At 51.4% G+C, this 24,039-nt stretch overlaps 2 protein-coding genes across 6 annotated transcripts in view; one reads left to right on the top strand and one right to left on the bottom strand.

The window, feature by feature from the left end:
• Nucleotides 1-2,899: 2,899 nt before the first annotated feature.
• On the bottom strand, nt 2,900-4,034 carry LOC112928373 (NPC intracellular cholesterol transporter 2). The gene has a single exon (XM_072756239.1). The coding sequence runs from the start codon at nt 4,004-4,006 to the stop codon at nt 3,557-3,559; it is 450 nt and encodes a 149-aa protein (XP_072612340.1). The 5' UTR covers nt 4,007-4,034; the 3' UTR covers nt 2,900-3,556.
• A 12,562-nt stretch (nt 4,035-16,596) lies between these two features.
• CHST3 (carbohydrate sulfotransferase 3) overlaps nt 16,597-24,039 on the top strand; it is a 34,666-nt gene continuing 27,223 nt past the window's right edge. For 2 of the 5 annotated variants that reach the window (XM_072756241.1, XM_072756240.1), the window contains exon 1: nt 16,709-17,086. The gene's annotated coding sequence lies outside the window, so the exon portion shown is untranslated. The other 3 variants (XM_072756243.1, XM_072756245.1, XM_072756242.1) reach the window with 3 other exon arrangements.

Raw genomic sequence — 24,039 nt, forward strand, 5'->3', positions numbered from 1 at the left:
ACTAATCTGACTACCCTGGTATAAACTACCCCCCCCCCCCCCCCCCCCGCCACACACACACACACACACACAGCCACAGAAGCAGACTCCTGGCCAGCTTGGGCCCTGTTGCTAGCCTATAGTTAAGAGTCAGATGGGCCTTTGTGCTTTTCAGCAGCCCCTGGAAGGCATTCTTGTTACCATAGAAACTGGGCCCATTGGCTTCTTTCTGAAGAAATCTCTGGACACTATCCCATCAGCCCACAAACCTCCGCTTCCCAAACTGACCCTAGAGAGAGAGATGCCAAGTGGGCTGAGGCCTTCAGGGCTTCGGGGGTGACCTATTGACCCAGTTTCTGGTCAAGATCCCATGGGGTGTCAGGCTGGCTCAGTGGGTAGAACATGAGACTCTTGATGTCGGGGTTGTGAGTTTGAGCCCCATGTTGGGTGTAGAGATTACTTTTTTAAAAAATGATCCAGAGGCATCTGGGTGGCTCAGTCAGTTAAGTGTCTGACTCTTGATTTCGGCTCAGGTCATGATCAGGATGGTGAGATTGAGCCCTGTGTCTGGCTCCCTGGCTGGGTGGGGAGTCTGCTTGGGATTTTCTCCCTCTGCCTCCGCCATCCCCCTGCACACACACGTGTTTCTTTCTGTCTCTAAAATAAATAAATAAATCTTAAAAAAAAAGTAAAAGATCTGAAGACAGGAGACACTGACAGGCATTGGCTCATCTGCCAGGGAGGTGTGGGTGGCTGGGACCCTGTGTTCAAAGTGGGGAAACAGAGCTGCTCATCCAGAGCGTGGGGCCTGAGGATAAAGGGATGTCCCCTCCACTGTATCTTTCACATAATGACAGTAGCCGTACAATAAGCACTACGCCCAGCCGCTATGCTAAGTACCCGCGCTGCAGAGCCTGCTGCTGCCCCATCTTACAGATGAGGTATCCTGCCTCTCATGCTGACTGCCTCGTTCTGGAACACTTAATGCATGTCTGTCCTGCCACCAGCATCCAAGCTCTCCAGTTCGGGGACCATGTGTCGAATCTACCTCTGTCTCCCCAGCACCAAGCATAGGGCTAGACATGTAATGGGGCCTGGCAAATGTTTGTTGAGTGAATGATTATAAATTGCAAAGCTCTCTTCCAGTATGATTTTTGTTTCTTCACTCCTTTTCCCCTACTTTTGGCTCCTCCCCAATAATCATGCCTGTCTTGATGGCTCTACTTCCCTGACATCCTGAAAGGCTTTGGAATCTATGCATACTAAGGGTTGATGTCAGAATGGCAAAGAATGCAATCTTTTTTTTTTTTAAAGATTTATTTATTTATTTATTTATTTATTATAGACAGAGAGAGAGAGAGAGAGAGAGAGGTAGAGACACAGGAGGAGGGAGAAGCAGGCTCCATGCTGGGAGCCCAATGCGGGACTCAATCCCGGGACTCCAGGATTGCGCCCTGGGCCAAAGGCAGGCGCTAAACCGCTGAGCCACCCAGGGATCCCCAAGAATGCAATCTTTAGAGCCAGATCGCTTACATTTGAATCTTGGCTCTGCTATTGACTAGCTGGGTGATCTCAGCATCAGTTTTCTCACCTGTAAAATGGGGATAATGGTGGTGATGATGATATCAGTGATGATGGTGCACTGGACACCTCTTAGGGGTGACTTCAGATGCCCTTGGCCTCTGCTATCATTCATTCTAACCACTGCAGTGGCAACTAACTCTGAATGGACTGTGAACGGCCTCACTTGGGCACAGTCTGATAGCACCTGGTCTTGTGTCCACACTGCATGCTCGGCTTCCTGTCCTGGGGCTTCTCCGAGGCCATCAAAGCATGAGATGCTGCAGGGCTCTGCTTGGTGTCTGCTGCTGTGGAACCAAGAGTTCTTTGGGGTGGACACTCCAATGGGAGACAGGAGCTAGTAGATAAATTCTTTCTCCTTTTTACCCTGGTCCAACTGTCCTGAGGTACATTTTAGATGCCTTCTTGAAGAATATTCCCAGGGGATAGGACATTCATTCATCTGCTTTGGAGGTAGAGAGTTGGATTGCACACCTTTTTTTTTTTTTTAAGGTTTTATTTATTTATTCATGAGAGACACAGAGAGAGAGAGGTAGAGACATTGGTAGACGGAGAAGCAGGCTCCCTGAAGAACTCCATCCCAGGATCCTGGGATCACGACCTGAGCCAAACACAGACACTCAACCACTGAGCCACTCAGGTGCCCCTGGATCACATACCTTTATATCAACTCTGCCTCCTTCCCTACTCCACTCTGTGCTCCTCTCTCCCGCTCCGTGTGGCCTCTCCTCCTAACAAAGCAGTAGGCACCAGCATTTGGCTTCTTAGACTTTGCTTTATATGAATCCAGGTGAGACAACCATTATTTTCTTCTAAGAGTTTGTGAGAAGGTGAAATTAGCTCATTCATGTGGAGGGCTTAGATCAGGGTCTGCCCCCAGTAGGCCTTCTGTCTCACTACTGAGCGGGGCTCTCCCCTTGCCCCCTTTCCCATATTTGGTCAATCACAAGGCCTCACCCATGCCACCTCCTAAAGTCATCTTGACAAGGCCCACCTCTCTCCATCCCCATAGCCATCATCTTGTCCAAGCCACCACCAGCTCCTCACCTGGACCCAAACTGGGTGCTAGCTAACTCCAGCCTTCCCTGGCCCAGCCCTCCTCTCTTCCATGTGCTCAATGACCTCCCTAAAGTAAAAATCTGGTTGTGTCACTCTTTTACTTTAAATCTCGCCATTTTCCCCTATTACTCCTCAAAACTGTTTAAGCTTTTATTTTTTTTTTTATTTTTTATTTTTTGCAGAAGACAAGACCACCAAGTTTTATTTATTCAAAAGGACATTTCCAGTTGCACAAAGAGGCCACAAGTTAGTGTTGTTAAAAAAAAAAAAATCAAACATCTGCTAATCAAGTGCTGCATTTAATGAAAACCACCTTAGACAGAAAAGGAGATAGGAGAGAACTATAGAGAACTGGCCACTCAGACGTGAGTTTCTGTGGTTGAGCATATCCCCTCCATTGACATGCTGGGCACCACTGGACAGCCAGTCACTGTTGTTGAAGCAGCAGAGCTGGAGGTGCTGTCACAGGTCAGCAGACTTGCTGGCCCAATGTACGGAACTCAAGGAGGCACTTGGAGATGAGGAACTTGCGGATGTAATATCCCAGGAGGTGGGGGAGGTTGGGAACCCGTCCTCCGCTGCAAAGGCTGATCACCCGAGGGCAAATTATCCAAGGGCCCTATGCAGCCTCATTTGGGTCCTGACCAGCTGGACCCTCCGTATTCCAGCAGCAAGAAACACTAAGGACAATTAAATTCATGCCTATCCCTCCCTCTCTCTTCTTCCCTCTAACCCTTCAAAGAAGATATTACAAGGGCAATAGTTCTGAGCTCTCAGGAAACAGGGTCTGGAAACTTCTGGAGGCTGAGAGGCATAAAATGGTGGTGTGGAAATTCCTTTCATCTTATGGCACTGATTTAGGTTAGACTGGATTTCTCCTGCCCTCCCTCCACTTGTGCTCTCTCACCCCCAGATGGACATACTGGCTTAAACAGCACTAGCCTTCAATCTGAACTGGGATTTCCCAGCAGAAGAGATGCTGGTTGTTGTCGCCCAGAAGCATCCACTGCACCACCAGTTTTATAGAGGGGTATTCGTTCTTCACTGGCAGTTTGTTCAGGTAGCTGTAGGTCTTATCTTTCTGGATGGGGCAGTTGATTCCACTCTTACAACCATCAGCCTCAGGAATGGGAAAGGGAACTGCGACGCCCAACACGATGCCATGCACCACGGCTTTGCTACTTTGAGATGGAATATTACTGGTGAAGGTGACATTGACACTGTAAGATTGGCCTTTGTGCAGTTTGCAAGGCTGGGTAGGGCATGGGTTCACATTCAGTTCTTTTATAACTCCAACTGCAGAACCACAGTCCTTGAAATGCACCGGCTCCGCCAGGGCCGAGGCGCCGAGCGCCAGGAGCAGGAACGCGGCGACCAAGAGACGCATCGCGGCTAGACAGGTTCCAAGCGCTCCAGGGAGCTGTTTAAGCTCTTTAACGTAAGGAGACCCAAGACCGACTTTCCAGGCTCCTCTCTGGCTACCCCCTCTGCTCCAAGCAGCTTTCTCTTCCTTCTTCCTGCATTGTCTTCCTGGGATAGTCTCTGACTGTCCTGTTTCCTTCTTCTCCTGGATGACATCAAGTATCAGCAGAAATAGAGAGCCTTTCAAAGAAGTTTCTATTGAAGAAAATTTCAAATACATACAAAGTAGAATAGTATAATGAGCCTGATGTACTCAGCATCCAGCTTGAACAATAATCACTACCTGGCCAATCATGTCCTATCTGTAGTCTCCCCAGCACTCCTTCCTCCTCTTCAGATTATCTGGAAGGAAATCCCACACATCATGCATACCAGTTCATCTGTAACTATTTCATTGTGTACCTCTATAAGATAAGGACTGTCTCACAAAAATAGTACCACAACCTCATTATCACATCTATAAAACTTAACTATAGTTCCTTAAATCATCAAATATGTTATCAGGGTTCATATTTTACCAGATATTTTATAAATTGAAAAAATAGGGGGCGCCTGGGTGGCTTAGTGGTTGAGTATCTGCCTTCAGCTCAGGTCATGATCCCGGGGTCCTGGGTTCGAGTCCCACATCAGGTTCCCCACAGGGAACCTGCTTCTCCCTCTGCCTACGTCTCTGCCTCTCCTTCTATGTCTCTCATGAATATATAAATAAAAATAAAAATCTTTGAAAACAAAGTAGTTTATTTGAATCAGGATCCAAATAGTCCATACATGTGTTTGACTTATGTGTCTCTCTGATTTCTTATGGGATTTTTAAAAAGATTTTATTTATTTATTTGAGACAGAGAGAGTGAGAGAGAGAAAAAAATCATGAGCAAGGATGAGGGGCAGAGGGAAAAGCATATTCCCCACTGAGCGGGTGCCCAATGGGGGGCGTGATCCCAGGACTCTGGGATCATGACCTGAGCTTAAGGCAGACACTTAACTGACAGAACCACCCAGGCGCCCTGATTTCTTATTCTTAATTCAATTTCTTTTAATTTATAAGGTTCCCCTCCATCTCTTTCTTTTCTTGCAATCTTTATTTAGTTTCTGTAAATCTTCCATCTGTAGAAATTTCCACAATCTGGATTCTGTTAACCTTGATGGTAGGCATCATTTTAGCAATCCTCTGTTCCTTGTATTTCCTTAAGTGAGCTATTAAATTCAGGGGCCCCTGGGTGCCTCAGTGGTTGAGCATCTACCTTTGGCTCAGGTCCTGATCCCTGGGTCCTGGGATGGAGTCCATGTCGGGCTCCCTGCATGGGGCCTGCTTCTCCCTCTGCCTGTGTCTCTGCCTCTCTCTCTCTCTCTGTGTGTCTCTCATGAATAAATAAATAAAATCTTTAAACAAGAAAAAAAATAGTTGTTAGATTCAGGTTTATTTTTTTCTCTTCCTCTTCTGCTTCTTTTTGGCAAAACTATTTAATAGGCTATATTTTGTCCTTTCGTTAGGAGATGCACAATGTCTGGTGATCTTTCTTTTTGTGGTATTAACAGCCATAGATGATCAATGCCCAGATTCCTTAACTCATTAGGGATGCAAAATGGTGATACTTCTATTCTATGATTCCTTCTTTGATTATTAGCTAGTGTTCTGGAAAAGAAGAACGACCTCCAAAGGCCAAAGGAGCCTTAAGACCCAAGAAAAAGGCCAACAAGTCCAGCTTGTCGAGAAATATTTTATTAAGGGGCCGGCTGCAGGAGGAGTAGATCTTCCACAACCCCACCTCCCTTAAGATCACCTAAAAGAAGAATGTTGAAGAAGAGATGTGGGTCATAGTCACATCTCCAGGGCAGATCAAGGACAAAGCCTTCCGCTCCAACCCCCCACCCCCTTAAAGGTGTGGTTAAACAAAAGGAAAGAATGTGGGAGGGTGGCTGAGCTCAAGAAACTTTCAGGTCACAGCAAGGTCATCATGGAGGATTTGCCCAAAGATTAGTCTGGTTCACACAGCTGGGACATTTCACAAGACTTAATGCCAATGATTCACCAATCTTTTTGATTTTCCGGCATCTGTTCTCTAGTGGATTATCCAGAAGGGGTTCAAGGGAAGAATATTCCTCAGGCTTTTCCATGTCTGTAACAGTTTGGCTCTTATCCTTGATGGTCAGTGTCACTCCGTGTTAAATCTGTGGTTCACATGTCCTGAAATACTATATTGTCTTATATTAAACATGACATTGTCTTCTGACATAAAGCATCGCTGTTGACAGCCAGATGGCAATTTGCTTTTCTTTCTTTCATCAGAGAGTGGTATGGTCTGTTTGCTTGGATGTCCTCTATTTTTTTTCTTTCTTTTTATTCTTTTTAAAAATATTTTTTATTTGAGAGAGAGACAAAGCACGAGCAGGGGGAGGGGCAGAGGGAGAGGGAGAGAGAGAGGGAGTAGGAGAAGCAGGCTTCTTCTGGAGCAGGGAGCCCCGTGTAGGGCTTGATCCCAGGACCCCAAGATCATGACCTGAGCCCAAGGCAGATGCTAAACTGACTGAGCCACCCAGGCGCCCCTATTCTTTTTTAAAGATTTTAGTTTGGGACACCTGGGTGGCTCAGTGGTTGAGCATCTGCCTTTGGTTTGGGGTGTGATCTCGGGGGTCTGAGGATAGAGTCCCACGCTGGGCTCCCTGCGGGGAGCCTGCTTCTCCCTCTGCCTGTGCCTTTGCATCTTCCCTGCGTGTGCCTCATGAATAAATAAATAAAATCTTTTAAAAAAAAGATTTTAGTTTTAAGTACTCTATACTTCACATAGGGCTCGAACCCACAACCCCGAGATCAAGAGTTGCATACTCCCCAGAGTGAGTCAACCAGGCACTCCTTTATCTTTCTTTCTTTCTTTCTTTCTTTTTTTTTTTTTTTAAGATTTTATTTATTTATTCATGGGAGACACACACACACACAGAGACAGAGACACAGGTAGAGGGAGAAGCAGGCTCCATGCAGGGAGCCCAACATGGGACTCGATCCTGGGTCTCCAGGACCAGGCCCTAGGCTGAATGCGGCACTAAACTGCTGAGCCACCTGGGCTGCCCCCTTTTATCTTTCTTTAAAAGCCCAGCAGTCTTCCCAGACTTCAGTCTCTGAGTTGCCAAGCCAGGTATACTGCATGCCTCCTCAATATGAAATTTCAGGCCATGCTCTCTCTGAGGAACAGTTTTTTGAATTACAGCTTTTCATATTTGTTCTATTCCATTGTTTTGGTTTTCTTTAAGGCTCTTTGTGGATTTCTATTAACATGGATAGTGGATCTTCCTTTGCTCTGTACGCGGATCACTTACCCCTAAATCTCTTTTATCCCTTGGTTTTATTTCTAGATGTTAAAATGGTTTCCTCTCGGGGTGTCTGGCTGGCTCAGTCAGTAGGGTATGTGACTCTTGATCTCGGGGTTGTGAGTTTAAGCTTCATGTGGGATATAGAGATTACTTAAAAATAAAATCTTCGGGGATCCCTGGGTGGCGCAGCGGTTTGGCGCCTGCCTTTGGCCCAGGGCGCGATCCTGGAGACCCGGGATCGAATCCCACATCAGGCTCCCGGTGCATGGAGCCTGCTTCTCCCTCTGCCTGTGTCTCTGCCTCTCTCTCTCTCTCTGTGACTATCATAAATAAATAAAAAAATTTATAGAAAAATAAAAATGAAATCTTCAAAAAATAAAATATAAAATGCCTTCCTTTCTATCTCATTTTTCTCTTAGAATATTATCTTTTGTATTTCTTCTCTCTTCTGTTTTTCCTTTTTTCATCTTCATTTCTGAAAAGGTTTCTTATTTTACTTTTTAAAATATTTTATTTATTTATTTGAGAGAGAGAGAGAGAGTAAGAGAGAGAGAGTGGAAGAGAACATGAGCAGGGAGGAGAGGGAGAGGGAGACTCCTCGCTGAGCAGGGAGCCCCATGTGGGGCTCAATCCCAGGACCCTGGGATCAGGACCTGAGCTGAAGGCAGACGCTTAACGGACTGAGCCACCCAGGTGCCCTGGTTTCTTATTTTATATTTAGTTATTTTCTGACTTATCATCACTTTTCCCCATTTTTTTTTTCCTCATCACTTCTGAGTTTCTCTAATTTCAATTTACATCATTTCACAACTTCTATCATTTTTCTAAAAAAGATTTTATTTATTCACTCATAAGAGACACGGAGAGAGAGAGGCAGAGACACAAGCAGAGAGAGAAACAGGCTCCATGCAGGGAGCCTGACATGGGACTTGATCCCAGGTCCCCAGGATCACGCCCTAGGCTAAAGGCGGTGCTAAACTGCTGAGCCACCCGAGCTGCCCAACTTCTACCATTTTAAAAAAGTTTCTCTAACTTGGTTTTGAAATATTCAGTTACCATTTCCATCTCTTTTGTGGACATGTTTTTCTGGCGTGCTTCTATTATTTGTGGGAATATTATTTTGCTACTTATTCTCCTTATTCTTATAACTTTACGCAGAATTCAACCTGGTGCTCTCTCAATGCTTCTTTTTAAATTAGATTGATTTTTTTCCAGCACTTTTAGGAGACATAAGGCAAGGATATTTTTCTACCTTCATGGCTCTTGAGCTCCTTATTCCGTTGAGTCTACAATGTGATTGTCATAATTCCTACTGCTGCCGACCAAACCACCCCAAATTTACTGTATTAAACAAGAACCATGTTATTGTGTTCCCAGATTCTGTGGGTCAAACAGTCAGAAAAAGTACAGTGAGGATGGCGTGTCTCTGCATCTTGATGCCTGGTGGCTCAGCTGGAAGACTGAGTGGAGGTGACCTGATAGCTGGGGGCTGGGGTCATCTGAAGGCTCCTCACTCATATGTCTGGTGGTGGATGCTGGCTGTCTGGTAGACTATCTATATGCGTCCTTGTTGGGTTTCCTCACGATGAGAGGGGATTTCCAAGAGTGACCTTCTTAAGAAAAAAAGGTAGATGTACATGACATTTGAAGGTCTTGGATGTGCCATGGCCTTTATTTCCACTGTACTGTGCTGATCAAGCCAGTCACAGAGTTCCAACGAGGTGCCTAGATCCCACTGTTTAATGAGATAAATATCAAGGTCCCATTGTAAGAAGAGCACTTGGGATGAGGAGATCATTTTTGCAGCCATCTTTGGAAATTAAAATCTGCCTCAATGATCACACACACACACACACACACACACACACACACTTATGTGAGTTTGTACTTCCTGGGGTTCCTCAACCCTCCCCTGGCCCCCTGGCAATGCCACTCTCCCCTGGAGCTTCTCTTTCTTTGTCCCTTAGTGGGTCTGTCCTCATCAGTTTGGATTCTACTCTCAAAGTCCCAGTAAGGGACTTTGTCATGAAAGAGCTTCAGTCAAAAAAAAAAAAAGAAAGAAAGAAAGAAAGAAAGAAAGAGCTTCAGTCTATTAGCTTCGTGAGTTTATAGGGGGAAGCAAAAGCGAGTTTACGAGGCCAGGTTGACTCCAACACTGTTTGACCTCAGTGTGCCGCGGTCCCCTGGCACTTCCATGCTAATTGGATTCTGCACAATTGTTTTCCAGTTTCCCCTACTTTTAACAGACCTGCCACACTTTTGAGCACCATTGGTGATTTGGGAGTTTACCTATTCCCAGGATCATGAGAAGCCCAGTTTTCTTCCTCCTGCTTCCTCTGACACAGACACTGCCTGCCTGTAGCTTATTCCCAACCTGCCTGTATTTTGGGCTGGTGGCTTTAACTTGTCACCTAGGTTTTTGTTTTTGTTTTTTTCGTAGATACTGTCTGTGGATCTCCTGATATTTTTTTAACCTAGTTTTTCATTTTTTTTTTTAAGGGGAGTTGCTATATTAGTGTGTTAGAGCTGTCACAATAAAACACCATAGGTGAGGTGACTCAATTAATAGAAATTTATTTTCTCACAGTTTTGGAGCCTAGAAACCCAAGATCAAGATGCTGTCAGGGTCTCCTTCTTCCTAATAGCTGCCTCCTCACTGTGTCCTCACATGGCTTTTTCTTGGTGGAGACACAGAGAGAGAGACTGAGAGAGCCATCTGGTCTCTTCCTCTTCTATAGACACCAGCCCTTTTGGATTAGAGCCCTACCCTTATGACTTCATGTCACCTTAATTACATCTTAAAGTTTCTGTCTCCAAATATGGTCACTTTGGGGGTTAGGAGTTCAACATATGCATTTGGGGGAGAACAGGTTTCAATCCCTAATAGCAGGAATTTGGGAAGAGATTTCTGCTTTCCACCATCATCCCAGAAGAAAAGAGGCTTTCTTTGGCTGCAGTCCATACAGGCCAGTCACCCAGGATGGAGAGCAGAGTGGAGAAGGGTGGGCAGCACTCTTGGCAGTGAAGGGAAGGTGCCCAGCACCTGATGAAGGCCCTCTATGGCTAGGCCTCGCCTTTGTCCTCCTCTCATCGACTCCTGACACCCACTGCTTTCCCCAGGTGCTCTGGAGACAAGCTGTTTCTCAGTGTCCCTGAACGCACCATCCTATTTCTGGCCTCTTTGGCTTTGTTCACAGTCATGACTGCCCATTGCACCCTCCCTACCTGCCCACTTCCCTCTATTTCAGTCAACTGCTCCTATTTATTTTCTCTTGTAGCATTTACCTTGGGTATCTTCTCTAGAATATCTTCCTAAATGTCTAGCTGGGGCGGGGGCGGGGGGGGATGTGAAATGGTGCAGCCACTCTGGAAAACTGTGTGGAGGTTCCTCAAAGAGTTAAAAATAGACCTGCCCTACGACCCAGCAATTGCACTGCTGGAGATTTTCCCCAAAGATACAGATGCAGTGAACTGCCGGGACACCTGCACCCCGATGTTTATAGCAGTGATGACCACAATAGCCAAACTGTGGAAGGAGCCTTGGTGTCCATCGAATGATGATGGATAAAGAAGCTGTGGTCTATGTATACAATGGAATATTCCTCAGCCATTAGAAATGACGAATACCCACCATTTGCTTCGAGTGGATGGACCTGGAGGGTATTATGCTGAGTGAAGTAAGTCAATCGGAGAAGGACAAACATTATATGGTCTCTTTCATTTGGGGAATATAAAGAATAGTGAAAGGGAATAAAGGCAAAAGGAGAGAAAATGAGTGGGAAATATCAGTGAGGGTGACAAAACACGAGAGACACCTAACTCTGGGAAACGAACAAGGGGTAGTGGAAGGAGAGGTGGGCGGGGGGTTGGGGTGACTGGGTGATGGGCACTGAGGGGGGTGCTCGACTGGGTGTTATGCTATATGTTGGCAAATTGAACTCCAATAAAAATATATACAAAAATAAAATAAAATAAATATCTAGCTGGTGGCAGCATGTGTGTGTGTGCGCACACACCATCATGCCACCCACCTATACCTCCTCCTCGTACCTACCTCACTGCATAATTGTGTCTCCATGATTACTCCCCGCTAGACTGTGAGCTCCCTGGGGGCAAGGCCTGTGCCTGGTCACCTGTGGCAGACTGGATTTCTGCTCTCAATTCTTATTTTCCTTGTCACAGAACTCACTGTTATTGCCATGGCTTCAGAGTGGATAAAATAGCCCTCTCTGCCTTCATGTCTTCAGATTTGGGCATGGCATTTGCTTTGGCCAGAGATGTCAGCAGAGGCTTTAAATGTACTTGGGCGGTTTGCCTTGTGTCTTGTACTCCTGTGATCTATTCCGAGAAGAATGTGTCACATGTAGCCACTGGACCAAATAGAATGAGGGGACACGCACAGTAGACCTGAAACCAACACAGAGGCTGGCCCCAAGCCCAGCCAACCCATGGCCTGAAACAAAATTCCATGTTCAACTGCTGACCTACTTCTGAACGAAGAGAATCCGTACTTGCTGTAGGCCACCGAGATTTGGAGGATGTTTGTTTTGCAGCATCATTGTAGCAATAGCTGACTAAGGCATCATTCATCCTTGTGTTTCCAAGCCCAGTGCAGACCCAGGCCCAAAACTGTTGAATAAAGAAGCAAAAAAAGACATTCTTTGATCCAATGCCTTTGCAAGGTGAGGGGGCTCATGTCACCACACTGCCTGAGACGCTTGCTACCTCTTCTTTTCTGAGAGCATAGTCATAGTTTCTTTGTGGCACTGCTGTGAGGATAAAAAAAATCATGTGAAGAAAGCTCCTGGCACTTTGTGTTCAACAACTGACACTTTTCTCCTTCCATCTCTGCCCCTAACCATCTTTTAGTGAGCTCTTTGGTGAAAATGACCAGGGAGTAGAGGAAGCTGAGTTAGGGTAGAGCGGTGGGGAGAGGGGAGGCTCTTGAGCTTCTGGGCTCCTTAACTCCAGGTGAGGCACCCTTTAGATTTTTCCTCCTTCCCTCTTCCTTTGCTGTCAGCATTCTTCCTTGAGTCACGGCCAACTTGGTCTCCCTGACCCAGAGAGGAGGATGGGCTCCAGATCCCAAGAATGACTCTGCAGTTCCCTGGCCCAGTGTGTGACTGGGCTGCCTTAAGAGGACACGCAGCTTATACTTCCTCTCTCAGAAGGGAGCTGCTCTGGAAGACGCCTGTCTACTCTGGAACTACCTCACCGTTAGGACACCGAGCTCGCCACATGGGGAGAGAGACGCTGTGCGGCGGAGCACTGGGGTGCCACACTTGGGAGTGAAGCCTTCTCTGATTTTCCAGCCCAGCCCACCTGCCGGCTGAAGGCAGCAGAGCAAGTAGCCTCAGTTGATGCCATAAGGAGCAGAGGGAGCTTTCCAGAAGTACCCAGTCAATCCACAAGTTTGTGAGAGATCATACATTTCCGTTGTTTTAAGTCATTACGTTTAGAGATGGTTTGTTTACAACAGATAAATTAATAGATAAATGAAATTCTTTCACTGTAATATGTATTCTATGCATAATGCATATAAGGTTTACTTGTTTAAAAAAGATTTTATGTTTGAGTAATCTCTACACCCAACGTGGGACTTGAACTTATAACTCTGACATCGAGGGTCACATGCCCCACCAACTGAGCCAGCCAGACACCTCTAATGTTATTTATTTATTTATTTACCTATTTATTTATTTATGTTTAAGATTTTATTTCTTTATTTGAGACAGAGAGAGAGAAAGAGAGATGATGATGAGCAGAGGAAAGAGCAGAGGGAGAGGACGAGGGACAAGCAGACTCTGCTGAGCATGGAGCCTGCTGCAGGGTTTGATCTCACGATCCTGAGACCACAACCTGAGCCAGAATCAAGAGTCAGATGCTCAACAGACTAAGGCACCCAGGTGCCGTCCTAATGTTTGTTTTTATTAGTATTTCTGAGCAATTTAAGAGGAAGTGGTAAAAATTATGACCCTAAAGACTTCAGTGTGTAACTGTAATGAACCAAACATCATCTTACAGAACGGTGCAGTTATCAAACACAGGAAGTAGAACACTGACATGATATTAGCAATCATTTGGCCCCTACTCATATTTTCTCGATTATCTAAATAATGTCTTTTATAGCATTTTTTTTTTCACTCCAAAGCGTGGCAGCTTAAAACAGCCACTTTTATTATCCCACAGTTTCGTGGGTCAAGAATCTGATGTGGCTTAGCTCAGGGTCCTTCAGTTCAAGGTGTCTGTCGGCCAGGGTTACTGTGATCTCAGGGTTCCACAGGGACAGGATCCACTCCTGGGCTCATTCAGCAGGTGTTGGCAGGATTCAGCTCATAACACACTGTTGGCCTGAGGCGTTAGTGCCTTGCCACATGGGGCTCTCCATAGGGCAGCTCTCAATTCCAGCAGGCTGGTAAGACCCAGAGAGAATGCAGCGAGACAGAAGACACCGTCTCTTGTAACCTAAATCATGGTCTTTTGTAATCCAGAAGTTCCACAGCTTTGCCATGTTGCATTTGTGAGAAGCGAGTCGCCAGGTCCAGGCGCACTCAAGGAGGGGGGACTGCAGAGGGAGTGAACTCCAGGAGTTGGGGTCATCGGGGACCATCTGAAACGCCTGCCTACCACAGTGCTCACAGCCTTCTCGTCTCTTCTAATCTGCAGTGGTTTCTTAGTCATTTCCTTTGTCTTTTGTGTCTTGACATTTTAAAATATTACAGGCCAGCTGTTTTGTGAATGTCCCTCAGTTTGGGTTTGTTCAATGTTTCCTCATGATTAGATTCAGGTGGTGCATTGTTTTTGGCAGGAATGCTTCATACTCAACATTGTAACCTTTCCAGCGTATCACATCAGGAGGGACGTGGTGCTGGCATGCCCCTTTATTAGTGATCTTAACTTGGATGATTTAAAATGGTACTTAGGCCCCCCCACCTTCTTCCTCGTTCTGCCATTTTGCCCCTGGCCTGGAAAGTTCTTTTTTTTTTTTTTTTTGAACAGGGCAACATTTTTCAATTATTTTTCAAACAGGGTAAACAAAACAATACAAAAGAAGACAAAAAAAAAAAAAAAAAAAAAAACCGAGACCAAATCTCTTGGCAGACCAACTGTGGGAAGAAGTGGAGCCTGGAAACTATTTTAGGATGAAAATCTCCAATGTCCTGTCAAAACTTTACCCTCTCCCTCTCCTTTGCAGCCACGATACCCTCAATTGAAGGCCCATGTATTGGCCACCATGCCAGCCCAAAGGAACCCGTTTCTTTAGATTGTTGGTCACTTCACCTAGAAAGCCTTGCCCCATCTCTGTCTTCTCTTCTACCCGCAAAACTTCAGCTCCTCTCTGAAGCCCATGCCTGGGGTCTTCAGCTCCAAGAATAAGGCTGCAGCACTGAACGACTCCAGGGGCCGACAGGCACATCACATTCCATCTGCCTGGGGCCCCTGGAGCTGGGCAAGCCTGTGATCTTGTTCTGGAGACACCCACTCCCTTGATACTAGTAAATATCACTAGTATTTACTGAGACATAGATCTGGCTTCTCTGGACAGAAGGGGGGACTAAGGCTTGTCTACCTCTGTGGGCCCCACTACCCAGTAGGTGCTTGACTAAGTATTGGGGGAACACAGGAATTTTGCGGTGGCCGCTTGTGCTCCTCCTCCCCACCCCTACCTCAGTAGCACCGCCTCTGCTCTATAATCTGGTGGTGACACAGTCCTAGGTTTTAGTCTTTGTGTCCCTGAGATGCTTACAAAATTCTGGCAATAAAATCCCAGACTCCATGTGTCTGATTGGAAGATCTCCCTTATAAGGCCAGCAGGTGCGGCTAAATGTAACTTGTGGACAGTTCTGTGGGGCTCCAATGAGGCCAGAGGAGAGATGATGGAGTCTGGAGGGACCCACTTGCTCTGGGAACTGGTTGGAGAGCATGCAGACCGATTCTAGAGCAGAGGCCCGTGCCCTGTGGACACAGCCAGGGCAGCCAGGGCTGCAGGAGACGTGCAGAGGGCCTCGGAATGCTTACCTAGGAGGTGACTTACGGTGTCAGTTCTCACCAAATTTCTAGTCCCCTAGAGCAGGTTACAGAACTGTTAACAATAGAACTGAGGCACCCAGTTTGGGTTTTCTGCCAAAAGAAACATCAAAGCCTCTCACCAAGGCCTTGCTTCACAGTCTGGAGCACTTTGCTTGGGTCCCCTCCAGCCCACACTCCAGGTGGCAGCTTGGGCTGGTCCTGACCCAGGTAATGAACAGGGACCTCCGACTTCCCCCACCTGTGAGGACTCTCACCTACCGATGCCCCCACCCCCAACGCCTGGGCCCTGTTCTGTTCCCTTTGGGTTTCTTTTCTACTAATGTTGAAAAATGACAAGGGAGGCAAAGTGCAGATGTTGAGGGTTTTTTTTTTTTTTTTTTACCTTTTTCTATTTTCCTATTTCTCCTGAACAGGAAAGGACTTCTTGTTCTGAGCCCTATATCATTCCCTAAAATGCCAGGACCACTGTCCCAAAGAGGCCTGGATTAGCTCCGGACGCTGAGCGCTGAGAAGACTCAGAAGAAAAGCCCGGCGAGCCCCAATCAGAGCCCGCGGAGGCCGGGGCACAGGCCGGGTGCGGGCAGCTGACGGGGAGTCGCGCTGTGCCCTCCCGTTCCCAGCGCTTCCCCAGGCTCCTGGCGGGGTTGGCCTCGAACCCAGGGGCCGGCGCTGCCTAACCGGGCACTGCCCACGCGTGGGAGCCAAGCGGTCCCGAGCTCGGGTGGAGCCCGTGGACCGCGCTCCCTCCTCGCTCCCCGGGCGTCGGCTGGGGGGTCGCGCCACAGGAACTCCTGCGTGGAGGCGCGAGGCGGCGGCAGGGCGGCTGGGTGGCCCGTGGCCGCCCGGGGGGTGCGCTGTGGCCTTTGAAGGCGCGAGGGACCGTCCCTGGGCCCCCCCACCGCACCCCCCCGTGCGCCCGCGGGCAGAGACGGCGCAGCCGAGACATCTCCGGGCAGAGGGAGCCGCCTCTCCGCTCACCTACTACCCACCCCGGGCCCGGAGCTCCTCCCCGCCTCCCCGGGAGGGGTGCGGGGATGCGAGCGGCCCCCCGGCGAGCCCCCGGGGAGGGCGGGCGGCCGAGCAGCGCCCGGAACAAAGGCCCACGGAGGGGGTCCCGGAGCGCGCGGCTCCCCGGGGCGGGGTGGCCCCCTCCCGCCCCCTCCCGCCCCCTCCCGCCCCGCTCGGCTCCTCCCCCCTCCCTCCCTCCCCTCCCCTCCCCTCCCCTCCTTCCACCCGGAGGCCCGGCCGGCGCGCAGTCCGAGCTGCGCCAACTTCGCCAACGGCTCCCAAGTTGCCGGGCGCGCTGGGCTGGCAGCTGGGTGGGGTGAGGACGGAGGGGGGGCGGGGGAGGGGGAGGACCCCGGGCTCCTGGGACGCGGTGCAGGAGGCCGCCGCCGGCTCGGCCCGAGCGAGGAGGGCGCCGGGCAGCCCCGCTCGCTCCTCGCCGCGCAGGACCGCGCCCGCCTGGCGCCGCTTCCCGCTCGGCGTGCGCCCCGGCCGGCCTCCCCCTCCCCTCCCGTCCCGTCCCCGTCCCCCTCCCCTCCCCTCCCCCCGCCGCCCCCCGGGGCGCAGACCCGGGCCGGGCCCCGGAGCCGCCGGGCCGCTCCGCGCGGTCTGCGCCGAGGGGCAAAGTCGCGAGCGGATGCTGCGGCGCCGGAGCCCGGCGCACAGGCGGATCCGCCCCGCCGGAGGAGGCTCGGCGGCCGCGGTAAGTAGGGCGCCCGCGCCCGGGCCGCGTCCCGGAGCCGCCTCCCCGCCCGACCCCCGAGGAACGGGGCGAAGCGGCGCGGGAGGGGCGCCCCGGCCCGGGACCTCTCCGCGCGGGCACCGCGACCGGAGCCGCCCCCCCGCCCCCCCCGCCCCTCCGCTCCCCTCCCCGCCCGCCGCTGCCGGGCCCTCGCAGCTCGGGGTCGCCCGGGGCACGCGCCAGCCGAGCGGGCGCACGCGGGCCGGAGCGGCGGGGCGGGGGCCGGGGCCGGGGCGGGGGCCGGGGCGGGGGCCGGGGCGGGGGCCGGGGCGGGGGCCGGGACCTTTAGACCAAGCCCGCCCGCCGCCCGCCGCGCTCAGGGACACCCACGGTCTTTGTCTGCTGCCCCCGCTGCCCCCGGGAAGGGCGGGAAGGGCTGTCTCGTCTTGGAAAGTCGGCGGCACCTCGAGGCTCCACGCAGGGCAGGGGAAGCGGACAGTGCCGCGGGCTCGGTCGCCCGAGCGGGTCTGGCGCGCGCTGGCGCTGGTGATGTGTCCGCCGTGCGCAGCCCTTCCGGAGGGAGGAGGGGTGATTCATGACCTGGACCGGGGTGCGGGCCCCGCCGGGTGCTGACAGCGGCCGGGCCTGCGGGGAAGGCGCAGATCTGCACACACACACACACACACACACACACACACGCACACGCACCCAGCGGATGTGCTTCCTCAGAGGGACTTCCAGGAGGACCAGCGGAGGAGATTGCAGCCCTGGGTGTGTGTGTGTGTGTGTGTGTGTGAACCCCGGGTGGAGGACGTTTAAGACTCCCAAGGTCCCGAAGAAACCAGGGCGGTGGGGGAGCCCTATTTATGTTCACTGCACCTGAAGCTGTGTTTGTTTTCAGATGCCCTGGTGTGCTGGGGCCCCAGGATGTCTCAAGGATCGTCCTGACCCGAGCCCAGTGCTCGGCACATAGTGGGCACTCTAAGTAGTTGTTGGATGATGAATGACGCCAATAATTCATATTTGCTAAGGACTCACTATGAGGCGACCCTGGTGGCCTCGGCTGGGTTGGATTGGTCTTCCTGCAGAGGAAGGGGCCCTGAGTGGTTCCGGGGAGCCCTGCCTGATTTGTCTGGAGAAGTGGCCCAAGCAGCATGTCCCACTGTGCCATGTGGGCTGGCACTGGAGACTTGGATCTCATCAGTGACCTGTGTTCCCCTAAGAGGGGCAGCGGGGAAGTTTCCATTTCTACATCTGGCTAAGCAGGGGATGGTGTTGGGTGTTTCTTCCTGGCTCTTGCAGGCCTGGCTGGAAATGGGTCTCATGAAGGGCCTAGGGGCTGTGTCGTCCAGCAAGGGCTTGACCCTGTAGAGGCAGCAGGTGGAAGGGTAGTCAGAGTCCCTGCACTGAGCAGCGGGCAGTTTCCTCTGTGCCAGATGGCAAGAGTTTCCCAGAGAAGCTGAAACATCTCATGTTCCTGGAACTGGGATTACAAACAGTCCTGGGAGTGATTCCCTGTCGGCATGGGATTGAGAGCGTGCAAGGATAGGAGACAACCTGGCCATGGAATCACAAGGATATGTGTCATTCCCCTGCCCCTTTGTGACTTGGTAGAGTCTGCATTTCAAGCTTCTAAATGGTCTCAGTGCTGAAATCACCAAAGTATGTGGGAGGCACCAGAACTGTGGCCCCAGGTGAGAGAGGGAGGGAGTGACCAGGACTTGGCCACCTCCAATTTCAGGTGGAATGCTGCAGCCAGTCCCTTCCCCGTATCACCTTCCCACCTTGTGTCTTCTGTGCATCTTCTTTTATCTCATTAAGCCCTACATCCCTATGAAGTTAGCATTTTATCGCTGTTCTGCAGATTAGGAAAAACAGTTAAATAACTTTTCAAAGCCACATGGCTGATAAGGAACAAAGCTGGGATTTGAACCTGGACAGTCTAACTCTGGAAGCATGCTGTTTCCACCATGCCAGGCTATCTCTAAGGTCCCTACGGGTTCTCCATGGCAACAAAGAAGCAACACTGGCTTCTTACTAACACTTGTGAACATGGTCCTGGGGCCTCTGACTGCAGTCCTTTTCCCACACACTCTGCCCAGATTGGGTTACACCACTGGCCATGGGAAATCAAAATCTGGGTGGCTCCAAGCTGCTAGAACCTTCCATGTAGAACGGGAGTCAGGAAATGACAGAGATTTGGAAGTGATTGAGAGAGATTTTGCAGTAATTCTATTGAGACATGATTCGCTGCTTACCCCAGAAGTGGGGAGAAAGCTGCTACTTTAGACCATACAAGTTATAAGTTTGGGTTTGGGAGAAATTGCCAGGTAAACATCCTCAAGTGGATTACTATATTCCTTTCTTTTTTCGGCTGTCATCAGAGTGGCAATCTGTTATACATGGAAATCAACCCTCGCCTGCCGCCTCCTTCCTGGTGAATGTAAAGGAACATGTTGTGGCTGCCCTTCCCACACCTGCCATGTGCTCTGGGGTGGCTTCTGGTCCCCAGGAGAGATGGGTGAGGCATGGTAATGTATGGCTCAGCTGGTCCCGAACCTGAGCTTCCCCACACATGCCCCAGAGAGGGACAGTGGTTATTGTCCCCACTTTACAGATGAGGACATGAGGCTCAGAGAGGTGCTGTGGATGCCCAAGGTCACGAAGCTAGGGCACAGCAAGCTATGCTGCAAGCAATGGAGGGTGATCGCTACCCAGCTGGCCCCTGCCCACCTTCCCCAGGAAGCCCACACTGATGAGCTCCATGTGAGCTGAGCCACAGGTGTTGGAAGCCTCCTCCGCCTCCCTTGTGGAGTGGGCATGCTGTCCAGGATGGAAGTTGGGAGATGGTGTGGGGAGAAGCTGCCCACCCGAGGGACAGGGTCTAGACGTTCATCTTTGTACCCTGGCTCCATTCCACTGTCTGAGACATGGAAGTACTTGGGAACGTTGTCAGGTGATGGGTGAAGCCTAGGGAGGGGCTGTGAGCGAGCGAGAGGCTCTGCTGGGAAGTCCTACAGCGGGGCAGCCAAGGGAGTCTTAGCCATGAGGAAACACTCATAGAGGTCTCTGCCTGTCATGAAGTCATGCAGGAGGAAAACAGCTCTCCATTTCATTCCTTAAACAGAAATAAGACATAAATGTCATCTCTTCTTCTCTGATGACTAAATAGATGATGATAGAATGCTGCTTGTCCTGCCCTGAGCATGTGGCTTCCACGGCTGGGTGTGGGGTGGTCCCTGGCCAGCTGGACGGTTCATTCTGTACTTGGAGGTAGACAGGCTCAGTCTTTGGCTCCATTGCCCCAAATCTGGCTGGTTGCTCCCCCCCACCCTTATCCACCACCGTGGAGAGAGGGGGCAGGCAGGCCATGGGAGCCCCCAGCCACCAGTAACTCCATCCCCCCATTCCTCCCCCTCTTGCCTCTCCCCTCCGCATGTCCCCCACCCCCCTCTCTCCCTGCTCCACAAAGATGGCTGTGTGCTGAAGGACTGTGGGTTTCTCTGGGCCCTGAGAAATTTATCGCTGGGGTTCTAGAGGACTCTCTGAAAAGGATTTGGAGGAAAGTGTGGAAAATAAATAAGCCAGTTCCCAGTTGAGCGTCTCCTAAATACCACAAGTAAACAGCCATCCCGGAGGCCAGCCTGGGAAGGTCTGTGCTGGCCTCCCTTGGTTATACCTGGCTCACTGGCTGCTTTCACCAGCTCCCCACTCCCTCCCCTCTCCCTGTCCAGCCCCTCCTCCTTGGCTTTGGGAGCCTCAAAAGTCTGGGAACACAGGGGCCCAGACTGCTGGCCTGTCCTTGTGCTGCGGGAGGTTGGCATCCTGGCTGCTGGGACCAGAAGGAACATGTGGGGGCCAGCTCAGCCCTGCTCTATCTGAGCATGTCTCTCGGCCTTGGCCCCACTCAGCGAGGCAGAGGGTGGTCTCCCGGTTGGTGAGTTCAACTTTGGTGATGGAGAATGGCGGGGGCGGGGGGGGGGGGGGGTGTCCAGGCTCGTGGCACCTGATGAAGTTTTGCGTCTTAAACATCAGTTGAGAGTGGATGGACTAAAGCTAAATTTCCCCTCTCATGCCCCGACCCCTGGCCCAAGATGGGGCTCACATGTGAAGAAACCCTCAAGGCCTGTGCATTTACCTTGAAGGGCTTTCAGGACTAACCAGAATGTCAGGGTTCTTTGCGTTTGGCCAGAGTCGCATCAGATTAGGTCATATCAGTGCAAGGCACTGGTGGTGTGAGTTCATGCCAGAGGTTTCAAGGAGCTCTTGTGCTGTCGCGAGTTACTGGGTCTACGGGGGAGGAAGCAAATTCGTGATAGCTTAGGGACTTTGTGCTTTTAGTTGAAGAACTCTAAAACCCAGCGCCTAGTGAGAAGGGAGACGGAAGGCTCTGGATGGGGGCAGTTCCTGGCTGGGACCCAGGGAGTGGCTAGGGCCGTTCCATTGTATGTGACTGCACCGAGCTGGATCAGCAAACCGAAACCTCTGGGATCTGGAGACCAGGCACTGCTGGGAGGCTCTGGGTCCTGCCTCTGGCCAAGGAGTTCTTTTGTCACACTGCGGCCAGGCTGGTGAAAGAAAACTTGGGGTGAGCCCCCTAATTTGCAGCCTTGGTGGGTGAGAGACTGCATCCCTACATACTTACCATCACATCATCACGGCCTAAAATACACGCACACATATGTCCCCCACACACAAATATTTCAGTAAACAGCTGGACATACCGTATACCAAAACATTTGTAGGCACAAGTGCATGCGTGCACACACACATAGATACCCAAACACAGGGACACACTCATTCCGGAAGGCAAATTATGTAATGGTTAAGAGCCCATGTCCTGAAGCTAGAGTACTCGTGGTACTGCTTAGTAGCATTGTGACCTTGGGCAAGTTACTTAACCTCTCTGGGCCTTAGGTAAGAGGGGATGATATAATAGGTCATAGGTAATTGGGTTGTCAGTGAAATAGTGTCTGTGGGGAGTTTAGAAATGTGCCTGTACATAGAACTAGGCATGTGTTTACAAGTATTATTCACCACACACCCTCTGCCCCAGTTATTCAGACCCAAGTTCACAAGACTTCTCAGAGAGGTACCCACAAACTTGTCAGTGAGGGGAATCAAACACCTTGTACTTTCTGGGCCCTGATTCTCAGAATGTGTGGCATTTGTAGGACTAGACTCAAAAGATAATTTATTAGGAAAATAATTTCATCTTCCCTCAGAAAGCTCCTTATTTTAAGACAATGTTGGTACTAACTCTCCCCAAGGAAGGGCGGGAATTCCTTTAGCAGCAGGGGTTTTCAGACTAGGTTCCCTGGAGCCCCAGAGGTCAGTGGGGATCCCTCAGAGGCCTGCTGAGGGTGGGGTTCCAGAACTCTCCCCACCTTGTCTGTTGTTCACATTGGGCTTCTTCTTCTTCTTCTTCTTCTTTTAAATCCTATTTATTCGTGAGAGACAGAGAGAGAAGGAGACACAGGCAGAGGGAGAAGCAGGCTCCCTGATGGGGGACTCGATCTCAGGACCCAGGAATCATGACCTGAGCCAAAGGCAGATGCTCAACCACTGAGCCACCCAGGTGCCCCACACATGGAGCTTCTGAGGGAGGTTCTGGTTCAGAAGAAGGCTCCACGGCTTGACAGCCCCCCTCTGCAGGCCGACGTGCTTCCATCCCTGTGCGTGTGCATGCCCGTTCACGCGCGCCCCAGCCCACGCAGCCACCTGAGGGGTGGCCCGGCCTCCCCCACTCTCCTCCCCGCCTCCCTCTCCTCCCTTTCCCTCCAGCTGCCTCCCCATCTGCAGGATTCCGCAGAGTGCTAAGGGGCCGAGCCAAAGCAGTGCTATCAGAAGAAATATTTTGAAAACAACTGCCCCCCCCCCCCGCCCCCGCCAGCCGAGAGGGCACCAATATTCAGCAAGAAATTTCACAACTGGAGTCCCGCCTAGGGCACGCGGCCCCGGCTCGGCTGTGACCGCAGCCCGGGCCGGGCGGAAGCCTAGCACCTGCGAGGAAGGGGAAGTCAGCCTGGGTGGGGGGCGAAGAACCGAAACACCCGTGACCATGAAGATCAGGCCCCTCTCTTGTTTTTCTCCGGAGAGGAGCTGTTTTCTCACTCGCAAGGTTCCTCTTCGGCGTGTCGGGGTGCAGGTGCCCGGCCGCGGGGCACGCAGGAAGCCCCGGCCCAGCCCGCTGCTCCCCGAGGCTCGGACGGAGGCGCCTCGCTGCCGCCCTGTTCCAGACCCCGCAGGCCCAGGCCTTGCCCGCCGCCCAGGCCGCTGCGAGGTGCAAAGCGGAGGCGTGCCCCTGCATGGCCGCGGCGAGAGGAGCAGTGGCTTCCCAGCCCGCCGCTCCGGGGCTCGGCCGCGGGCCCCCGAGGGTCCCCAGCTTCCCCGGGGCTGACCTGGACGGGGCCCCTTCCCGTGGCCCGAGAGCTCCTTTGGCCAGGCCGGCCGTCTGCCGGTTGCTGCTTCCGCTTGGCAATGGCCCGGCCTCAGGAAGCGGCATCGATGGCTGGAGAAGGGATTTGAGCCAGCGAAGAGGAACTGGCCGATCGGGGTGCTCCAGCAATACAGAAGGCCCCCCCGGGGTAGGTGTCGAGGTGCTCAGGGTGCCAGTGGCTTTTCCTAGATGGTCATTCTTCCCCAGCCTGCCCTCCCCAGCACCCCCTGTCCTCGCTGTTCCCCGGCCCAGACTGTCCCCATTCCCCAGACGCACCCTCCTGCTCTCTGCGGCCTCTCCTTCCTGCTGTTCTTGTGGCCAGCTGCCTTTCGGCCTCAGCGTGGGGGTCACCCCGGAAGCCTAGGTCAGCGGCGGGTGTGATGGGATGCTCCTGCTGGGGAGTGGTCTGTGTCTGGGCGGAGGTGGTGGGAGTCGTTGTGGACCAGAGCCTTGTGTGGGACCGGGTAGAAGCAGGAGACTGGGACCGTGGGCTCGTGCGCTGCCACAGTTGTTACCCTATGGATTGGGCAGGGCC

Source organism: Vulpes vulpes, chromosome 4, assembly GCF_048418805.1.
Source record: "Vulpes vulpes isolate BD-2025 chromosome 4, VulVul3, whole genome shotgun sequence".
NCBI classification, from domain to species: domain Eukaryota; kingdom Metazoa; phylum Chordata; class Mammalia; order Carnivora; family Canidae; genus Vulpes; species Vulpes vulpes.

Coding starts and splice junctions, on each gene's coding strand:
- LOC112928373 (XM_072756239.1), bottom strand. CDS start 4,006: ATGCGTCTCTTGGTCGCCGCGTTCCTGCTCCTGGCGCTCGGCGCCTCG.